At 39.2% G+C, this 22,962-nt stretch overlaps 1 protein-coding gene across 2 annotated transcripts in view; it reads right to left on the bottom strand.

The window, feature by feature from the left end:
* Window positions 1–22,962, bottom strand: part of Pdgfd (platelet derived growth factor D) — a 232,886-nt gene that overhangs the window by 3,185 nt on the left and 206,739 nt on the right. For both annotated transcript variants that reach the window (NM_023962.3, XM_087563639.1), the window contains 1 exon segment: window positions 14,752–14,966. In NM_023962.3, the coding sequence (NP_076452.1) occupies window positions 14,752–14,966 (215 nt within the window).

Here is a 22,962-nt window from a genome sequence, read left to right as displayed (position 1 = left end):
TGTGTGAGAGAGAGGGGGGGGAGGGAGGGAGGGGGAGAGTCAATGGAGGTCAGAGGATAGTTTTTGGGAATTGGTTCTCTCCTATTATGAGTTTTGGGGATTTAACACAGTTGACAGGCTTGCACAGCAAGTATTTTTATCTGGTAAAGCCATCTCACTGGCCCCTAAAATAATTTTACTACAAATCATTACTTTAAAGAGACTCTAAACCTTCTTTTCTGCTGTAGGCTTCTCTGGGTCAAACACTGTCCCAGGACAATACGGGGTAGTGCCACAAACTCACCCTTAGAGCTCATTCACAGATCATTGCGCCTCTTCTTTCTGTATTTAGGCTCCACTGGCCTGTACGTTTTATCTGTTCCTTTCTTCATCATGATACTGACAAACAATTATTTAGCCCCTTACCCTTTGCCAAAAGTCTAACCAGGTTTCCCCATCTTTGGTCACTGTTTGTTGCATGATAGGGAGCTTTGGCTGGGCCTGTTTTACAATTACACAGGCAAAGCTTTAAAGGCAGGGAAGTCCTTCATCTACATTCTTCTGGTGACACAGGCCCTAGGCCAGGATGTTCTCTCCTACCTTCTAGAATTCTGACAATGTGTCTCTGTGATATACTTCCTATTTCCTTCTGCATCTATAGCTTTGCCTGATCCCAAGTGTGCAGTGTAGTGAGGGCTTGTTATGCCTTGCTACCAAGGTATATTTTGGTCCTCACTGAAGATTACATGGGGGAGCTCACTTTAATGCCTGTATAAGTTCCCATGGCATCTTCAGAGTTCTGCACTTGGAAGTGTAGTCTTAGACATTTCATTGCTCTCACAGTCAATGTTAAATATCTTAATCAAACCCAGAGCATGAATTAGGAACAACTATACCCAGACTCCTCAGCACTGAGCATCCCCATCCACTCTCTCTGTTTATTTAGCCTTTAACTGTGTGGTGTCGTGGGCTCTCCAGTGAGGAAGAGAGCAAGCCATTGATTTTTATGTTCATTACATTGAGGGAACTGGAGTTTGTTTCAAAAGAATGATTCCAAAAATAAAAATAGAAAAATAAAAGACTATGGTCCTGTCAGTTCTGGTGACAGTTTTACAGAAGATTGACTTGTTATTTTCTATGATGTAATTATGTGTGCATAATTGGCATCATATACTTCCACATGAATTTTTATGTTCTCTTTGTTGATTGGATAGTACAAGCTTGTATAATGGCAGTAAACATTCTTGCCAACATTGAGTATGTCCTAAACACCAGACCATGTTTTAAGTGGCTCTGCAAGTATGGGCTTATTTGCTACATGAATTAGCTGCACACATAATTTAATTCACACATTAAGAAAGGGATTAAGTCATATGCTTAAACAGGGTCATGGAGCTAGTACTTAGGAGAACCAGAATGAAATAAACTTGAGGTGGCCTAAACCAGGTCCTTATCCAAAAAAGTAGACCCTGAAGTACACGTCAGTGAAGAAGATAGGTGTTGCTGTTGATGTGGAGAGATATGAAGAGATTTCTTTCACATCTTTCCTGTGTTCTAGCCTCCAACAAACACAGGAGGCAAAGCAAGATACATATGGCAATGTGGAAGAGACAAGAGCAATCTTATACATAGGCCTTGTCCTTCAATAAAAATCTAAGTAAGAAATCTAGTCCAGGATACGAACTCATACTGCTCAGGACAGGAAAACTGCCACTTTTGGAAGGATTGTTTTGGACAGGACATGAGTTGAGCCTGGTCTCACCAAGAATTTCTCCAAAATATTTTCAAATTATGTGAATGTAAACAGGATTAGGGATCCTAGGAAGTAACATGATTTCTAAGAAGCTGAGTACCCTCATGTGTGTTCTTAAAGAAGACCATTATCAAGAACAGATGATTTCAGTGGCAGGCACCTATACATCAGTGCTTCCTTTATCTGTTTTCCCATTTGATGACAAAGTGAATGTTTGGGATAGGAGTAAAAGCCTGGTAGTTTACCTGGTCCTCTGACTGTTCAGGAATTTTCCCCTGTGTTTTATAATAAGCTATAAGAGCATAGTATATATGTGCTTTGCTGATAAGGAAAAAATGGCAGACACTTTCCCCAGACAAGTCAGAAAAGCACTCTTTGAACAAAGTGGAAATTGGACAGCTTTAGTACCTGATGTTCAAAGCTCTTAGACCATGTAATAGTCTTAAGTTCAGGCAGTGTTGAAAGGATGTAGAAACCAAGACTGGCTTCGGGGAGCATTGAAAGTTAAAAGAAAAATGAAAAGCTTTTATCAAAGAGTGCAAACTGGTGGGTTATGGGTTACCTGACTACCTTTAAAGGTAAGGAACCATTGAATTAATTACAGCAGCCAAAAGAGCTTGGTAATAGGTGATATCACAAAATGCTTTCCCATTTTCCAAGCCAGGATTCGCAGTTGCAAGCATACACACAAAAATCAAAATCTGCTGAGGGGCAGCCAGTCATGACTCAGAACCTGTGGGTGAAAATGGAAATCCTGACTCTCATTCAATGTCTGGAAAAACCACATGAAGACAGGAACACTGAAATTCATTAAATGGACAGATCCAGGCAATGGTTTTTATGCCACAAAATCAGAGATGCTCAGGTTTGTAAATTACCGGTGTCACAGTCGCACAAGGTGGTTAACTGCAATCCTCTGTCTTGTTGCCAATAAACCAGCAGATGAGTCATTGCTATAAAGATATTACACTAATAAAACAATGCCAGGCACAAAAAGCTCTCTGCTGAGTTGAGCTCTTGTTTATTGGGAATATAAAAAAAGTTGTTAAAACTTTGTAACAGTTCTCAAATCATTGGCTGGTATAGAAATACAAGTACATGTCTTATGGAGAATGCATTACATAAACCTAAATCATTAAGCCATTATTTAAGGTTCTTTTCTAACTTCAAAGGCAGACAGTATTTAACAGAGGGTCAACTACTTAAGAAAACAAACAAAAAACAAACAAACAAGCAAATAGAAACACAAACAAATTCCTATTTTTTGCTTTTGTATTGGCTTCTTTTACATGTAAAGACATCATATGAATGTATAGATTCAAGCATTCTAAGAACACCAGGGAATTAGTCTGAAACTCAAGTGTCTTAGGAAAGGAATTTGGAATAGAAATCTTTCCCTGGGTGGTGATTTAGCAGGGCCTGAGAAGGAAGTCATGTCTAAGACACAGGACTGCTAAAGAGAGCTGGCAAACAGTTTAAATGATACGCAGAAGTTTAAAGGTGACAGAGACCTGAGTTACAGTGAGGGTTTAGAAAATGTTTACAGCTTCCAAAAAGGCAACCTTGACATCTGTAGATGTTTGTTTCAATTACAAGCTTTATATAAATCACTATGGGAACCTTTATATAATTAAATGGTAAAATCATTTTAATAGCACTTTAGAGGAACTCTGCAAGCATATTTAGCCTCTCTTTTGCAGGAAAACATGGAAGCCTGCTTGCATGATGTTCTATAATTCCTTCAGGTCTTATTTATGATCTAGACAGGGTCATGTTCCTAGCAGGTTTGCTAAGGTTGTTCAAGAAGACCTGGTATGAAGCTAGCTGGAGACAGAAAGGGTATGCATATGTTGCGGTACTGAAACAATGAGTCCTTTCACTTGGTAAGTAAGTGAGCAGGGTAAGTAGCTATGGTAGAGACCATCAGACCATTGACTCTTAGAGTCCTCTTCACACTTGCCTTGTGGTTTACACAAGGATGCTGTGAGTCACCTCACACCCCCACATGAGCAGAAGCACAAGTGTTATTTTCATCATTCTGAAAATGACTAAACTCCATTTTTATCCATGCTGTCTGTGCATGCAACACCCCGCACCAGATCTTCGTATTTCAGGGATAAATGACTGCCTACATCCCCTAGCCTCCACACCACAATCAGATGCCAGTTTTTAATATAAAATTTTACATCAACATACAAAGAGGCAAGGATGATTCCAGATGCCATAAAGCAGTGGTTCTCAACCTGAGGGTAGTGACCCTTTGGGGATCAAATGACCCTTTCACAGGGGTTGTCCAAGATCACAAGAAAATACAGATATTTGCATTATGATTCATAACAGTTGCAAAATTATAGCTATGATGTAGCAATGAAAAGAATTTTATGGTTGGGGACACCACAACATGAGTAATATCTTAAAGGGTTGCAGCCTTAAGAAGGCTGAGAAGCACTGCCACAAATAGTGACAGTGAAGGCCTTAGCTCTACACAACATGGTATCTCTGGGCCCATGGGGCGATTTACATTTCAATTAGTTAGGATAGAATTTCATGTGAAAATTTAGTTCTCTCTGCATTCTGCAGGTGTAAGGTGCTTAACAGTCATAAGTTACCTGGAACTCTTCCTCCCTCAGCCCCATCTTAGGTTGTGCCAATATACAGAGTTCATGCCCTTAAGTTCCACTGGACAGTGCAGGCAGCTAAGCTAATATGTGTTGGTTAGTTTTAATGCCAATTTGCCATATACTAAAATCAATAAGTTGGGATCTTAAACTGAGGAACTGTATTGATTGCCTGAGTTGTCTTGTGAGGACTCACCCTAAATACTGTAGCATGTTTTATTAGCATCTTATACTAAGTGTTTGTCTCCCTAGGCATCCCTACTGTGTTGTTGATTACTTTGTGGATATCAGAGCCAGCATTTCCATTTGCAGGTTTGAACAAAGAAAATTTGCTTTCTAGGAACCTACAGGTGTTTGATGCCATATTATGATGGCTGAGGCAAGCAAAGCTTCATACACTAACATAAACATGGTCTCTCTCTCTTGCCCTCTCTGACACACACACACACACACACACACACACACACACACACACACACACCCATACACACACACCCCTATCAATCTTGTTCCTTTAGAGAACCCGTACTAATATAGCATCACACTATTATCAGTAGAAGAGGGGAAAGACAGAGAAAATAAACAAATAAAATAAATTTATCTTGTCTCCAAAGTTTTTTGACTATTGACTCAATGTCTGTGGCCTTGAATCTAAACAATGATAGTTTATTATATTATGAAGGGGAGAACAAAAATAACATTGTTAAATTTATTATTATTATTATTATTATTATTATTACAATTATTATTATTATTACAATTATTTGGCAGTAGTGGGATTGAGTTTAGGGTCTGACGTGTGTATGAATTATAGCCCCAACCATGAGCCTTATTTTTTTTTAAAGAGTCACTACTTGAATTATCTTTCGGAAGGAAAGAAGTCATTGGACAGCCACTCACAGCTATCTCCTCTGAAATAAGTTATAACCTTCCTAAGGCAGAATGAGAAATTCTTACATGAACCCCAAATTCTGATAAAAGAAGTGACCCTCATGTGAGGTGTGTAACCTACAAGTGACATAGGACAAGACTGACAAAAGCAGACAGAGGAGCATTTATCATCATGGACTGACTGACACTTCCCCAGTTCATCTGCATGGGCTCATAATCCCCCACCACTTAATCTGCTACACATAACTCCACTCAGGCTGATTTGTTTGTTAGGGTCTTCCTTTCTTTGTAATGGGTCCTGTATCATATGAAACGCCTCATATCTATATGCATTTCTGTTATCTGTGTTCAAAGATGACTATGAGGAATGCTAGGAAAGAAAATTAATCAGGAACTTATAAAATTTTTAAAAGTATGTATTAGCATTTATTTATTTATTCATTTATTGGTGTGTGTGTTTGTGTGTTACATCTGTGTTACATGTGCCTGTGTACATCTACATGTAGATGATAAGGGACTTCTAGTGTCCTGGTCTACACTTACTGCCATATTATCTCTCCCTGAACATGGAGCTGGGTTGGCAGATGACAAGTTCCAGTAATTCCCCAGCCTTGCATCTCTGCCTGTTATGTAAGTGGGGTTGTAGGCAGATGTGTTCATCCCCAGGTTTTATGTGGGTATCAGGGATTTGAACTCAGGTCCTCAGGATTGCATGCCCTATACTATCATTCATTAACCCATCTCCCTAGCATCTGGGGTTTGAAAACAGAAAATAACATTGTCCTGTCCCGAAGAGTGCTAACCCCACTGCAAGAGAAGTATCCTACCTCATGCAAACAGTGACAATGTTGGTGTCACCAAGAGCTCTCTAATTGTGCACATTCTTTTCTCCAAATGTTGAGCACTGAAATACTTGTAGGGAAGTTTACAAGCTCACTATGTGAGAAGTTCTTTTTCTTTAATTGGTTATTTTAATTATTTACATTTCCAATGTTATCCTCCTTCCCAGTTTCCTTTACACAACCCCTCTATCCTATCTCATGCGCACACAGGACCAAGGGCCTTCTTTTCCACTGATGCCAGATAAGGCAATCTTCTGCTACATATGCAGCTGGAGCCATGGTCTGTCCATGTGTACTCTTTGGTTGGTGGTTTAGTCCCTGGGAAATCTGGGAGGGTTGGTTGGTTGGTTGATATGGTTGTTTTTCCTATGGTGTTGCAAACCCCTTCAGCTCCTTTTAGTCCTTTCTCTAACTCTTCCATTGGATGGTTGTCTGTGAGGATCTGTATTGGTCAGCCTCTGGCAGAGCCTCTCAGGAGATAGCTATACCAGGCTCCTGTCAGCAAGCACTTCTTGGCAATAGCAATAGTGTCTGAATTTGGTGTCTGCAGATGTGATGGATCCCTTTACATAAGGCCATCATCTCTCATAGAAACTCATTTCACATCTCATCAACTGCAAGCATGGAATAGGAAACTGCCTTTAATGTAGCAGAGGTAAGAATACAGGCACAGACCTAATAGAATAAAGGGCTTGGATTTCTCTTAATGAGATGAAGCTCAGACTATGCCTGTTTCTGGTAATGGAAGAAAGTGTCTCCTGTGTTCCAAAATGCTCCTGATAGAGACCGTCAGGGAACATTTCAGGGTGCTTTTGGAGATTACTAGGGGAGCTGACAGGCATGCTTGTTTCAGGTGTGCCTGACAGAGTGATTAATGCTGTTGGGTGTTTCTATACTGTGCTGGGCAGGGGCAGTTCATATAGGACATTGCCCATTCAATAGAATGCTAGTGTTTTATAACTCACAACCAGTGGGATCAAGGGCTTCCCTCTTTTTCTATGAATGGTGAAAAGCAGCCCAGGGATGACTGTGTTAATGTACACTGACTGTTGTAGTGAACAGAGACTGTCATAGTGTGCAGAGGAACCAGGGAGAAAATGCTGTCTGGACCTTTCAGATTACTCAGAACCAACTCTCTGCTATGCAACATTCTTATTGGGAGTTTCCAAAGAAAGGAATATGAAAAAAAAAATCAAGCCACTCTTTCCTTAGAGTGGAAATAAAAGGAAAGCAGTCCACAAATACATTAAAGCCTAGACTTGCACATTGTTGCTCACCATTACTGTGCGACCTTGTTGCTTTCTAGATTATTTTGACTTCCACCATTGACTAAGCACCACATTTAACCTTTTTTGGAAAACAGGACAGAGCTCCAACACTTTGAGACTGAAGGACAACCTCTAATCTGGAGTTCATCAGTTCACACAGAAACAAGACACAATAAGGAGGCGAGACAGCACCCTACTGATATGAGAACAGATTCTATGTTTCCTTTGAAAGCAGTGGGTGGAATCAACTATTCTTAAGACTAAGAAAATACCTTCTTTGTGGGCGTAAAATGTTAAGTTCCACTTTCCTAAGTTGAAGGTGGCCACTGTTGTGAGAGGTACACATCAGTGTTGATGTGCAACAACGACAACAATTGAAACAAAAGCACCTACCCCAAACTAATATTTTATTTATCTATCACCCGTCTATGTATGTATGTATGTATGTATGTATGTATGTATGTTACATCTATGTATCTACCTATGGCATATCTATATGTATAACTCTCTGTCTGTCTGTCTATCTATCTATCTATCTATCTATCTATCTATCTATCTATCTATCCATCCATCCATCTATATATCTATCTATTTTGGGCAAGGTCCCATTCTGCAGTTGAAGTTAGCCTGGAACTTATTATATAGCCTAGAATAACCTCTAATTTGTAGAAATTCTCCTGCCTCTGCTTCCTAAAGGCTGGGATTACAAACTTAACCCACCATGCCCAATTCAAAACCTGCTCTCCAAATGGAGAGTCTTGCCTTCAGGGACTGACTGTGAATTCCTTTGTTTTGTTGGCTCCTCGTGATCATTCACTAAGTACTATTGTTCATATTGTCTCTTCTTAGTGTCTGAAACTGCATCTGCTTCATATGGCAGTGAGTATTTTTAAGCACATTTTCATGGATTTTTCCCCTCTTCCTGACCCTGGAGCCTCGGTTCAATATCTATGAATACAGCAGAAAAGTCTCCCTACAGACATGACTCGCAGTGGCACACAGTCTGCTCAGTAAGTGGCTCACAGTTTACTCAGGAAGCAAATGTTTTCTCACAGCATTGGCTGCCCCAGTGCTCAGGTAGCTGTATTCTCACTATTAGAAACATTTCTCACTCTTTTGTTTCCCCTGATGTTGATCTTTACATTTACTTTTGTTTACTTCTTTCACAGTCAAGAGCTAAATTTCCAGGTAGTGGTGAATGCTATTTAGGAACAATAAGCATTTCCAGAAAAACAAAAGACAGACTAATTCAACATTTATGCAATAAAAAGTGCTCTGAGCTGAAAGCCAGTCACTAGGAGTGCCTACACACATGAGAGTAGAGCTCTCTGTTCCCAGATCCAGCTGAAAGAAAATAGGTCTACAGGAGTGCTGATACATAGGCATATAGGAGGGTCAAGCCACTGCCAGAAACAGCAAGACAAACTAACACCAGAGACAACCTGATGTTGAGAGGCAAGCACGGGAACCTAAGCAAAAGAAACCAATACTACTTGGCATCATCAGAGCCCAGGCTCTCCCACCAAAGCATATGCTGGATATCAAAACACACCAGTAAAGGAAGATTTGGATATTATGATGATGATGTAGGATTTTAAGAAGGACATACATAACTCGCTTAAAGAAATACAGGACAACAAAAGTGAACAAGCAGAAGTCCTTAAAGAGGAAACATAAAAATATCTTAAAGAATTAAAGGAAAACACAACCAAACAGGTAAAGGAATTGAAAAAACTGTCCAGGATTTAAAAATGGAGACAGAAACAGTAAAGAATGCACAATGGCAGACAACCTTGGAGAGAGAAAACCTAGAGAAGAGATCAGGAGTCATAGATGCAAGCGTCACCAACAGAATACAAGAGATAGAAGAGAGAATATAAAGTGCAAAAGATACCATAGAAAACATCAAAATAACTGTCCAAGATAATGGAAAATGCAAAAAGCTCCTAGCCCAAAACATACAGGAAATCCAGGACACAATGAGAAGATCAAACCTAAGGATAATAGGTATAAAAGAGAGTGAAGACTCCCAACTTAAGGGGCCATTAAATATTTTCAACAAAATTATAGAAGAAAACTTCTCTAACCTAAAGAAAGAGATGCCCATAAACATACAAGAAGCTTATAGAACTCCAAATGGATTGGACCAGAAAAGAAATTCCTCCTGTCACATAATAGAAAAACCAAATGCACAAAAAAAGAAAAAGAATATTAAAAGCAGTAAAAGAAAAAGGTCGAGTAAGATATGAAGGCAAACAACAGAATTACACCAGACTTCTCACCAGAGACTATGAAAGCCAGAAGATCCTGGGCAGATGTCATACAGACCCTAAGAGAACACAAATGCCAGCCCAGGCTACTATATCCAGCAAAACCTTCAATTAACATAGTTGGGGAAATCAAGATATTCCATGACAAAATGAAATTTACACAATATTTTTCTACAAATCTAGCCCTACAAAGGATAATAGATGGAAAACTCCAACACAAGGAAGGAAAGTACACCCTGAGAAAAGTAAGAAAGTAATCTCCTTGCAATGAAACATAATACAACATACAAACATAATTCTACTTCTAACAATGAAGATAGCAGGAAGCAACAATCACTATTCCTTAATATATCTTAACACCAATGGATCAATTTCCCAATAAAAAGAATAATAGACTGGATATGTAAAGAGGACCCAACAGTTTGCTGCATACAGGAAACACACCTCAGTGACAAATGTAGACACTACCTCAGAGAAAAAGGCTGAAAAACAACTTTGCAAGGAAATGGTCCGAAGAAACAAGCTGGAGAAGCCATTCTAATATTGAATAAAATTGATTTTCAACCACAGTCATCAAAAAAAGATAAGAAAGGATACTTCCTATTCATCAAAGGAAAAGTTCACCAAGATGAACTCTCAATCCTAAATATCTATGCTCCAAATGCAAGGGCACCTACATTCATCAGAGAAACCTTACTAAAGTTCAAATCACACGTTGCACCTCACACAATAATAGTAGAAGATTTCAACACCCCACTCACATCAATGGACAGATCATAGAAATAAAAATTAAACAGAAACATAGAGAAACTAACAGAAGTTATGAACCAAATGGACATAAAAGATATTTACAGAACATTTTATCTTAAAACAAAAACATACACCTTCTTCTCAGCACCTTATGGTACCTTCTTCAGAACTGACCATATAATTGGTCACAAAACAGGCCTCAAGAGATACCAGAAGATAGAAATAATCCCATGAATCCTATCAGATAACCATGGACTAAGGCTGGTCTTCAATAACAACAGGAATGCAGAAAGCCCACATATACATGGAAGTTGAATGCGTTACTAAATGATAACTTGGTCAATGAAGAAATAAAGAGAGAAATTAAAGACTTCTTAGAATTTAATGAAAATGAAGGAACAACATACCTAAATTTATAGGGCACAATGAAAGCAGTGATAAGAGAAAAACTCATAGCTTGGAGTGCCTGCAGAAAGAATCAGGAAAGAGCATACATCAGCAACTTGACAGCACACCTAAAAGCTCTAATACAAAAAGAAGCAAATACTCACAAGAGTAGTAGAAGGCAGAAAATAATCAAGCTCAGTTCTGAAATCAACCATGTAGTAACAAAAAGGACTATACAAAGAATCAATAAAACTAGGAGCTGGTTTTTTGAGAAAAGCAAAAAGATAGATAAACCTTTAGCCAGACTAACCAGAGAGCACAGAGGGTGCAAAATACTCAAAATACACAAAAATACTCAATAAAATTCTCACAAACCAAATCCAAGAACACATCAAAATGATCATCCATCATGATCAAGTAGGCTACACCCCAAGTATACAGGGATGGTTCAATAAACAGAAATCCATCAACGCAATCCACATTAAAAAACATATGATTATTTCATTAGACACTAAGAAGGCATATGATGAAACTCAACACCCCTTCATGGTAAAAGTCCTGGAAAGATCAGGAATTCAAAGCCCATACCTAAAAATAGTAAAAGCAATATATGGCAGACCAGTAGCTAACATTAAACTAAATGGAGAGAAACTTGAAGCAATTCCACTAAACTCAGGGACTAGACAAGGCTGTTTATTCTCTCCCAACTTATTCATTATAGCACTCAAATTTCTCACTAGAGCAATCAGAAAATGAAAGAAAGTCAAAGGAATACAAATTGGAAAGGAAGAAGTCAAATTATCACTATTTGCAGATGATATGATAGTGTACTTAAGTGACTCTAAAAGTTCCACCAGAGAACTACTAAGCCTGATAAACAACTTCAGCAAATTGACTTGGTATAAAATTAACTCAAACAAAGCAGTACTCAAAGGATAAACAGGTGAGAAAGAAATTTAGGGAAATGACACCCTTCACAGAAGTCACAAATAACATAAAATACCTCAGTGTGACTTTAACCAAGCAAGTGAAAGATCTGTATGATAAGAACTTCAAGTCTCTCAAGAAAGAAATTGAAGATCTAGAATATGCTCATGGATTGGCAGGATTAATATAGGAAAATTGCCATTTTGCCAAAAATAATCTACAGATTCAATGCAATCCCCATCAAAATGTCAACTCAATTCTTCATAGAGTTAGAGCAATTTGCAAATTCATTTGGAATAACAAAAAACCCAGGATAGCAAAAATTATCGTCAGCAATAAAATAACTTCTGGGGAAATCACCATCCTTGACTTCAAACAGTATTACAATAGTCCTAAAAATTATATGATATTGGTACAGAGACAGGCAGGTAGATCAGTGGAATAGAATTGAAAACCCAGGAACAAACCGACACACCTATGGTCACTTGATCTTTGACAAAGGAGCTAAAACTAAGCATTGGAAAAAAGATGGCATTTTCAACAAATGATGCTGGTTCAACTAGAGGTCAGCATGCGGAAGAATACAAATTGATCCATTCTTTTCACCCTATACAAAGCTTAATTCCAAGTGGATCAAGGACCTCCACATGAAACCAGATACACTCAAATCAATAGAAGAAAACATGGGAAAGAATCTCGATCATATGGCATTGGAGAAAATTGCTTGAACAAAACACCAATGGCTCATGTTCTAAGATCAAGAATTGAGAAATGGGACCTCATAAAACTGTAAAGCTTCTATAAGGCAAAGGGACACTGTCATTAGGACAAAATAGCAACCAACAGATTGGGAAAAGATCTTCACCAGTCCTACATCTGATAGAGGGCTAATATCCAAAATATACAAAGAACTCAAGAAGTTAGACTCCAGAGAATCAAATATCCCTATTAAAATTGGGGTACAGAGCTAAACAAAGAATTCTCAGCTGAGGAATATCGAATGGCTGAGAAGCACCTAAAGAAATGTTCAACATCCTTAGTCATCAGGGAAATGCAAATCAAAACAACCCTGAGATTCCACTTCACACCAGTCAGAATGGCTAAGATCAAAAACTCAGGTGACAACAGATCCTGGCCAGCATGTGCAGAAAGAGGAACACTCCTCCATTGTTGGTGGTGTTGCAAACTGGTACAACCTCTCTGGAAATCAGTCTTTAGGTTCCTTAGAAAATTGGACATTGCACTACCTGGGGACCCAGCTCTACCACTCCTGGGCATATACCCAAATGATGCTCCAACATACAACAAAGACACATGCTCCACTATGTTCATAGCAGCCTTATTTATAATAGCCAGAAGCTGGAAAGAACCCAGATGCCCTTCAACAGAGGAATGGATACAGAAAATGTGGTACATTTACATAATGATGTACTACTCAGATTTTAGAACAATGACTTTATGAAATTCATAGGCAAATGGAATGAACTGGAAAATATCATCCTGAGTGAGGTAACCCAATCACAGAAAAACATACCTGGTCTGCACTCACTGATAAGTGGATAATAGCCCAAAAGTTCGAATTACCCAAGATACAATCCACAGATTACATGAATCTCAAGAAGGATGACCAAAATGCAGATGCTTCATTCCTTCTTAAAAGGGGGATCAAAAATATTCATAGGAGTGGATATGGAGGCAAAGATTGGAGCAGAGACTGAAGGAATGGATATTCAGAGCCTGTTTCACATGTGGCCCATATATATATACGACCACCAGGACTAAATAAGATTTAATAAGAGGCATTCCTAACATCTCACACCAAGCCAATACAAATCATCTTCTGTCAGACCCCAACCCACCCCCAAGATGTATACAAGATCCTATCTAGAAGGAATAAAGGTATGTGTGAGAATAACTCCATTATCTGAGAGTATCTGTTGTTTAAGACCTATAACACTTGCTGGGGAAGAAAATGCTCTCCTGAAGCTTTTGAGGCTAGAAGCTTCTCCTGCACCTTGCTTGCTTGCTGAGTCTCCGGCCAGCTTATCTTGGCACAGCACAGTCTCTTGGAGCAACAGTGGTGGCAGCTAGAGCAGCAGAAGTACCAGAGCATCTGAGGTGGTTGCATTGCCCGCTCTCTGCTTGTGCCCTCCCTCTCCCCTTGTACTTGAATGCTTCCACCAGGTCCGAGATATCTGCAGACAGCGTCTGGTACACAGTCCAACACTTTATCATACAGGCAGTTATATAATCTAACACACTACGGTCCATTGTACTGTGAAACCCAGATTCCCTTCTTCAGGATGCAATTAATCATTGTTAATTAGCTCGGTAGAATTTTAGCTCCTGACAACATCTTTGCCCGGGTTAACAATTAGGCAATCACATTTCTTTTTACAGATTTCATTATCTTCATTTTATGTGTATTAACACTTTGCCTGCATGTGTATATGTGCATCATGTGTGCAGTACATGCGGGGGCCAAAAGAGGCATTAGATCCTATGGGACTACTGGAAAGGGAATTTGTGAGCCACCATGTGTGTACTGGGAACTGAACCCCAGCTCTGTGACAGGTAGAGATGGGGGGAATCACTGGGACTTGTAGACTGCCTGCTTAGCCAGCTCCATGTTCAGTGAGAGACCCCAGTTCAAGCTAATATAGCAGAGGACACCAGAGGTCCTCTATCATCTACATATAGATGTACACAGGCATATAAAACACTCATACTACACACACACACACACACACACACACACACACAAATAAATAAATAAATAAATAAATAAATAAATAAATTCTACTAAATAAATACATAAATGAATATTTTTTAGTTTTGTAGGTTTTCTGACTCATGTTCTTTCTTAGAATTCCTCCTATTCCTCCTTGAACACAGAGTGTAGAAAATATAATTTCCTGTACTCTTTCTAATTTTGTGGGTAGCAAGTGCTCTTAACCACCAAACCATCTCTTTAGCCCATTGACCAACCATGTTAAGTGGCACCATCTACCAAAACGCCACAGACGTATGATGATGCAGATAGGATAGATCATGCAGATGGTTTACCTCATGATACTTCTTTACTGTCTTCCCTGAGCTGCACGTGCAGGACTTCCAGTTGAGAGTTCCGCAACCACAGTTGCCACCACAGCGCTGCACAAGGAGGCATCGTGGGAAGAAGACTGCGTTGGTCAGCTTCAACTCCTCCCTGAGATTCACCGAGTGATTCCTGGGAGTGCAACTGTAACGCTTGACATCATCATTGAGCCTGTCCAGGTCCACTGTAGGCAAACACACACAGGCAGTGCGTGAGCAGACATGACAAGAGCAAGATTCAATCTCACTACAAGACCCACTGGGGGTTAAACTTGTCCTTGGGAGCTTACTATGGAGCACTATGGCAGGAAAGATCCAGTTTTTCTTTTGATCTTATATGACCTTGAAAAAAATCGTTAGTTGAAATTTGAATTTTGGTTCAAATCTTACAACTTGTGCATGCATAATGTTTTTGAGAGAGGTTTCACGTAGTCCAGGCTTAAGCTAAAGTTGCTATATACTAGAAATAACTTTGAACTCCTGATTCCCCCATCCCCACTGTGATTATAGGCCTGTGCTGCCAGGCCTTGCCCCGGTACCTTAAAAAATGGTACAAAAGGGGCTGGGGATTTAGCTCAGTGGTAGAGCGCTTACCTAGGAAGCGCAAGGCCCTGGGTTCGGTCCCCAGCTCCGAAAAAAAAGAACCAAAAAAAAAAATCGTAGAAAAAGAACAAGCCAATAAGCAACAAAATGGTTCAGAGGTAAGAAAACAGAACAGTTGGCAACTGTAAATAATTGCCTTTATCTTTATCTCAAAGAGTAAATTAACAGCCTCAGTTGCTTCCTGATTCTAAACATTCTAAGTCCCAGCCATGGCTTAAACATAATTAGAGCTATATATGGGTAGCGGTAGGAGAGTAGCTGTAATGTTATCTAATGATTTCTCGTGCTGAAGTATTTACAAATAAACAGTATGAAGAACAGATTTAATTTTAATTTTAATTCACCCCACCCCCAAATCAAAGCACTAATGAGAATGGTACTATAGGGCAACCAAGGCTGCATGTGCACATGTGTTCCAGGCGGGGAGAGCAAGGTGCATGCATGCGCATTGAGTCCTAGGTGGCGGTAGTGTCTTGTTTTGCAATGAGGATGTGGCTTTATCTTTTGACTGTCTCTTTTCTGGGGGAAGTTGTTTAACAGCTTAGAGCCTCTCCTTCCTCCTTTAAAACACTTAATATCTAAAATGTTTCGGACGTGCTATGTGATAAATGCTAGCTAATATTCTTTATTTAAATTCACTTGATTTCCTCCAATTCTATGTTTTCCCCCTTTAAAAGTCAATGGTTAAAATAAGGAAAGAAAATGTCTGTTTTTCTACTCCATCTCTCTCTTTTTTCTCCTCCATTTCTCTCTTTTGAACATTTCTCTATAAATGATTAAGGAGCACAAAAATGGGGATTAATGTTAATTAAGACTATTATACTAAACTTTTAAATCTAAGTCATTGTGATGGTTAGTGTTGCCAGCAGACAGATTTCCAGGCATACTTTGGAGGAGGGTTAATTGATAAGGTAAGACCCATCTTAAATGTGAGTGGAAATATTCCTTGAACAGGGATCCTAGACCGAATAAAATAAAAATTGTGATGTGAGTATCAGCAGTTTTTGCTAGTTCATACTATCTGTGGATGCAATGTGAGCAGCTGCCTCCTCAAGCTCCTACAGCCATGACTTCTGCACAGCGAGACTATAACTCTAAACTGAGCAGAAACATAGCCTTCTTTCCTAAGGTGCTTGTGTTGATGTACTATCGTTATTACAGCAATGGAAAAGAAACTGAGACAACCAAAGCCATTTATTTGTATGATTATTGCATAACTTACACTTTAAAGAGTAGTCTCAAAATCTATGTCTAAATTTTCTGATTGATACACACCCAAGTCACTTATTACATCCCCACAGCAAGAAGAAAATCCTTCCATCCAGTCTTAGTTCCGTACCCTGTGCACCAGGCAGGCTACCTTAGGAGAAGTGTCACAGATGTCAGGTAGGCAATGCCACCCTCACCTGCATGCTAACCCCTGTAAATGTCTCAGTCTTAACTCAAAATTGTTTAAAGGGGAGGGGGTAGAAATTCCTATAGCACAGATCAAAAGTTAAGGATGATAGCAGAATGTTTGTGAGAGAAGAAAACATAAGAGAACTCACAGATATGCGCCAAGAATCCATTAACTCCACACAGTCAGAAAACTTCTCCAAGAGTAAGCGAGAATGGCCATGTGGCCAGGTGACCCCTGAATGGGAGTTAAAGGCACCTGGATTGATGGGCTGCTCCCAGTGCCTTTTCATACAGGCAGCTGTGCTTTGAATCTTAAGGGTAGCAGTTTATTCCTGTTATGTGCTGAGCCCAGGACACTGTGGGGACTCAATAAATGCTAAATAATCAGTGTGCATAATTTATTGCTGTTTTTTCTTCCTTTGTAAAGACATGTCATAAGTTTAGGTATAATCAATCCAGCTTTAAATTGAATGAACTCTGTCTTGGGAAAGGAACCATTTTTATTGCCGCTAAAGCCCTGCCAACAACTGCAAGCCAAGCAGGAAGGATTGCATAAACGGATTAAGAAGTGCAGCAGTCAGCAATTACAAGTGTCACCTTGAGATAAATACTCATGCTGGCTCATGCATTATTGGGCTGGTAGGCCAGGCCGAGGTAGAATGCCAAATCTGTTGCCAGTGACAATGACAATGCATTTGTCCAGTAGAAGAACAAACAGACGCAGTTAACATGATGGGGGTGGGGAAGGGCTTGATGCCTGTGAAGGCAAAGACAGGGCAGATCAGCACTGAGCTGTTTCCTTACTGTAGTGTTATGCCAACCAACCTCTAGTACATTCCTTTGTCCCTGCCCCCACCCCACTTTTTAAAAATGAGAATAGTGAAAGTGAAAAGAAAACGTCAAGCTGCAGTGAATGCCCTTGCTTCTTTTCATCCATAGCCTCTTTCTTAACACACAGAAATGGCAAACCCACAGGTGAAAAGAAGAAAACTAACATCATTGGACCTACATTAGGCCTTCTTGGAGGATAAAAGGTTAGGATAGTGAATGGTTGTACCCCTGACGTGCCAAGGTATCTAAATCCACCAAGTTATGTGTATGATGGCCATAGTATCCAACAGCTCTCAAAAGGGGAGAGAGACTGCTCAGTTTAAAACTAGAATAAATGGGTTTGTCTGACTGGACACCAATAGCACAAAAGTCTGGTAGCCGACATGCTGCATCAGGCATCGAGTTTCCGTCAGAGAGAACTGATAACCAGTGGAAGATCTCTCCGGCTCTCCAGTGGGAGCCTCCATGGGGAACTAGGAGAAGGGGCTACTCTTCCTTCGTGTTTTCCATCTCTGTGGCTAAACACCAAGTTTAATTCAAAGGCTCATTTCTTCCATCTAATTTTCTTTATTTCAGCTGAGTGGACATGGTATGATAATGCCAATTTTGCTTTCCTTTCCAATTTACTCCAGATTTTTTTAAATGGCTCTTTGATATCAGTGAAGGGTTGGGACCTCTACACTGACTATTTTCTAGAAATGTTAAGTAGAGTCCATGATGCAAATCTTCTTCAGGACACAGAGATCCATAGTAGAATGCTGCCCCATGGCTTAGGAAGTAACTTCTTCCTGTTACAGCCCCAGCGTGTAGCCCAGGTGTCGGTTACTTGGTGCAAGGTCTGTGGGAAGAATTGTATTTGCATGCTAGAATGGAGATAAGAACACATACCTTTGTCCAATTTCTAGTAGATGAGTCTTAGGTGTAGGGGAAAAGCCAGGTCTGTCTAGTTGTTTCTATTAGATTACTAGCACCAGGAACTGCATTAGGTTTCGTATATGACTACATGAACTCTTTATACCAACTATGTACAAATAAAAGCTTATTTTCACATGGAGGAAATAAAATCTTTGAAAAATTAAAAAAAGACAAACTCAAAAATCAACCATCTCTAATTTCTTTTCCAGTGATATGTAAGGTTTATGGAAGCAGACTAATCATCATTTCTCCTCTCCTTCTGTGTGGGACCTAGTGGGAGAAGCAAATACAGCTCCTTTAGATAGTCTTCTAAAACCACATTATGTTTGCCAGTGGAAGCAAAATGGAACTAAAGAAAAGACAACCTCGTCAGTGTGCCAGATTTTTTTTTTTTGCTAAGAATTGGTATTCAGTAACAAACAACTCCATGACTAAATCAAAGAAAACAATCAGATTCTTTTTAGCATAGTCTTTCCGATCATACACAGAGGGAAAATAATTCAAATCTTATTACTGTCTCTTATGCTTGGAAGCTCTTATCTCTAACCTAACTTAGAATGTGGTATGAAAGGTTCTCCAACAGCTGAGAAATCCACACTATAGATTGGAGATAGGTTATAGCATGAGCATGACCCATGGCTTAGAGCAAGGCATAAAGCAGGGCATAGAGAAGGATGCATCAAAGATGCCTACCCCAGGTGAGTAAGGGGGATTATCGTAGGAAACCTGTTAGGAAAAGGGCTAAAAGTGATGCTGGTATTATAGGATAGATTATAATACTGGGGCAATAGTAGAAGGTAAGAGAAATAAATGAATAATTGTGTTTTTATAATAAACAACGAGGGGCTCTTAGCCTTTCTTCAAGGTTCATAAATTCCCCAGGAGGAGTCTGTCCACTTTGTATGCTTAACAATCTCACTGTGGATTTTCAGATCCCCTCTTCTATAGATCTTTGCCTAATGTGGAAACTATTTTTATAGAACAATCAAAAATTGGGGGAAAAAGCTCAGGATAAGAAATTAGGATATTTTAAACTTAAAACCATGGAATACTTTAAATTTCATAATTCCTTTTGTAGGCTGCATTTCTTAAAAGTAGAAAGATTTACCACTTTTATCTATAACAACCTACTATATTTCAATAAAATGTCATCAGCCCAATGCGGATTTCTAAGGTTTAAAAACATCATGGAGCAAAGTGACAATGGGAATTTACTGAGTCCCTATAGTATATAGGAAGTGTGTTCTTGCACACACTTTAATTGGTTTCATGATAAACCTTTACTTTGGATATTGCTATCTCCATCTTTTAGTTGTGGAGAACTTAGATACCAAGAGGTTGAGTAACTTGTCTAAAACTAGTAAATGCTCATCAAAAAATTTCCAGGAAATAACTATAGATAATAGAGTGTCCGAAAGACATTGAATTCAACTTGAAGAATATTGGCCATTATCAGGCAAGTCTCTGTCACTGAGAACACTATGCAACCCACTTATGAAATAAAAATTAAGAAAACAAGCAAAGGGATACTTATAAATAAGTCAGGTTTTTAAAAAAAACTCTCTTTCTTTCCTTTAAGCCTATGACTTTAAGCTTTAAATACCAGTGGATTCCCCATAGCTTTGTAGCCAGCCACCTCAGGTTCATGATATTTCTGTCTATTTAGACAGTGTCAGTGAACCATTTAGAATTTGTATCTCTTTCTGCAGAAAATAGGACTAATGATACTCTCATGCCATGCATTTATTTAGCTTGAATGAATTTAGAGTGTTTGAGATCAAGGTCCACATTTCAGTTCTCAGGAGGTCTGACCCACATTCATGTTGCAGACAAATGAGGTCAGATTGAATACAGAATCACCTACTGTCAGTAGTAGCAGAGGAGAGTGGGTCATGGCCACCTTCATCTATGTATCACAGGGGTGATGTCCAGGCATGTTCAGTTTGATTCATGTAACTTATGCTGTTCTCTCAAGTAAAGACACCCAATGAGTCAGGTGTCCCCATACTGGCAATTCCTGAAACCATATATGTATGCTCTTATACAGGACGTGTCTTCTAAATGGTGGTTCAGACAGCAAAAGCATTCTATTTCTGAGAGGTTAAGAAAGAAATAAGATTTGAGAGAGGAAATACTCAATGACCAAAACAGTTCTAGAAAATTCATGGGTTGGCAAGTTTGATACTTGGCAATTCTTGTGTCTGCTCTCAGGAGAGTGCAGTAAACAGAGCTTGGTTGCAGATTGCACAAGGCTCCATGATTACGTATGATCTCAGTCTTATGGGGAGGACAATGGAGCTCAGAGAAGATGTGGCTCTGCACCCAGATCTTCAAGCAATAAAAATAAAACATCAAGTGCCATTTGTGGACGCATGATCAGGTGCTGGATACCTCGTCACTGCCTCATCCATAGATGGTTTTGCAAAGTGGAGAAATGAGCATTTTACACAAAGTGAAATTTCTCCAAAGGGATGCTTTCTCTAAAGCTACTGTTTTAGGATTTGAGTCCAAATTGTATGACAGCTTTGCTGGACTCCAATGTTCTTATTATTTTCAATCCATAGCATTATTTCTTATGATCTATTTTGGAATTGAGTGTTGTGGTTTTGTTCTAATGCTATTTGTGTTAATTTGGCTCCCCAAATTACACAGGAACTGGCATATCTGCCTAGATGCCCTCAGTTGGCTTTGATTGGTGAAATAAAGTGGCTGACTGCTAATGACTGGGCAGGGAGACAGAGGCTGGATTTCAGATTTCCCACGCTAGGGACCATGAGAAGAAGGATGGATAAAGTCTCCGTGACAGGGTAGCAGAAAGCTGGAGCCGGAGAGACGCAGGAGAAAAGGCAGACAATATGTAAGAATCAGGGTAGAGTGTATATGTTTTGGAAATTCAAAGCATTTGGCTACTATAGAAGGGGCCTACACACCCACTGGGCAGTTTACAGCAGATTAACTCACTACTGCTACAATTGAGGATGAATACTTTTAACACTGTGAATACTTTAATCTGGTACTGACCTTGTTTCAGGAAAACAATGAAGCTGATCATGTTTCAGTGATTTGTTTTAAAAAGGAGGTCTACTGTGGTAATGGTGTTTGCAGTGCCTCTGAGCATCTAACTTATAGAGAGGCCTACAGGAACTACCACCTCAAGCCTGCCTGACCAATGCTTACTGGTGTCAGTAAAGGGTTTTATAAAAATAATTTCACCCAGGAATTAAGTAAGCATCTAAAGAAAGCTGTAATTTTCAAATAGTTCCTACCTCAGTACCTTTGGAAACTTCCTGATATGATGTATGTGTAATAAGTATTCATTATTATTATTTATTATAGCCATTCTCCAGTTTCTTGTGCCTATCACTTACATTAGTATACAAATTAGAGGGAAATGTTTTAGATATTAGAGCAAAATATCATAAATAAGATGAACAGAATTGACACTGTTAGGAATGATCCCAGAGTTACAACAGCTGACCATTTAGGATCTGTGGAGTCATATACTTTATATTGTATTGTTTTTGGTAACTGAATACCTAGACAGTCGCTTCACTTAATGGTAAAATCCTGGCAGGAAGCAATACAAGCCAATCTTAGTACATGTATCCAAAGCTAGGAAATTCTTTGGAGAAGAATATAAACATACTTTATTAACAATTCATAACTGTTAATTTGGAATATACCAGTACATTTGCCAATATTTCATACCATTTCACCCTCCCTGTGTCCCCTCTGTTCCTCCCTCCTTAGTGCGAGTGTGTGTGTGTGTGTGTGTGTGTGTGCTTGTGTGTGTTGCAAGAGACTGAACCCAGGTCCTTGCACAGTCTAGGCAAGTGTGCTTACCACAGAGCTGTAACCACATAGCCAAGGCTGTTATTTTAAAATTTTAGCCCAGTACTTGCACTGTGGACAGGTTGTCTCCTTTGCTGCTGTGTGTCATTCTGAAAAAAAAAAAGTTGCCCTTCAAGAAGCAAAGAACTAGGTCTCATTTTTATTGTTAATCTCCGCAAATCTCCTCTTACTTAGTGTCCAGTTTAGTAGAACCTAGGGCTGATTACTTCTTAATGTGGAAATGTCTACTTTTATTTTATGAGAAGTTTCCTAAAGAAATACACACTGCACCTAAGTTCATAGGTTTTTCACCATAGTTTAGCTTTAGTTAAGCCACAGTGGTCATGCAGTGACCTCGATGGCATTAGGCAGCTACTAGCAAAGTCAGCCATATAATTTACCTAATATTGCTTTACTCATAGCTATTAGAAAAAGTAAATAAAACTTGAATTAGAGAAGACATTTTTTTCTTTAACTTTTGCATATCTGTGATGAAAGTATAAGATTGACATGGTTAGCATTCTGTCTAAGCTCCACCCCACAGTTACCTGGCAACAGCCAGGGAGGCCTGACTCACTATAGAAGGGGCTGCTTGCTCCTTCC

The sequence above is a fragment of the Rattus norvegicus genome, chromosome 8, assembly GCF_021556685.1.
Source record: "Rattus norvegicus strain SHRSP/BbbUtx chromosome 8, alternate assembly SHRSP_T2T, whole genome shotgun sequence".
Lineage (NCBI taxonomy): Eukaryota > Metazoa > Chordata > Mammalia > Rodentia > Muridae > Rattus > Rattus norvegicus.
The sequence above is the reverse complement of the archived record's forward strand: the minus strand, read 5'-3'. Positions and strand labels throughout refer to the sequence as shown.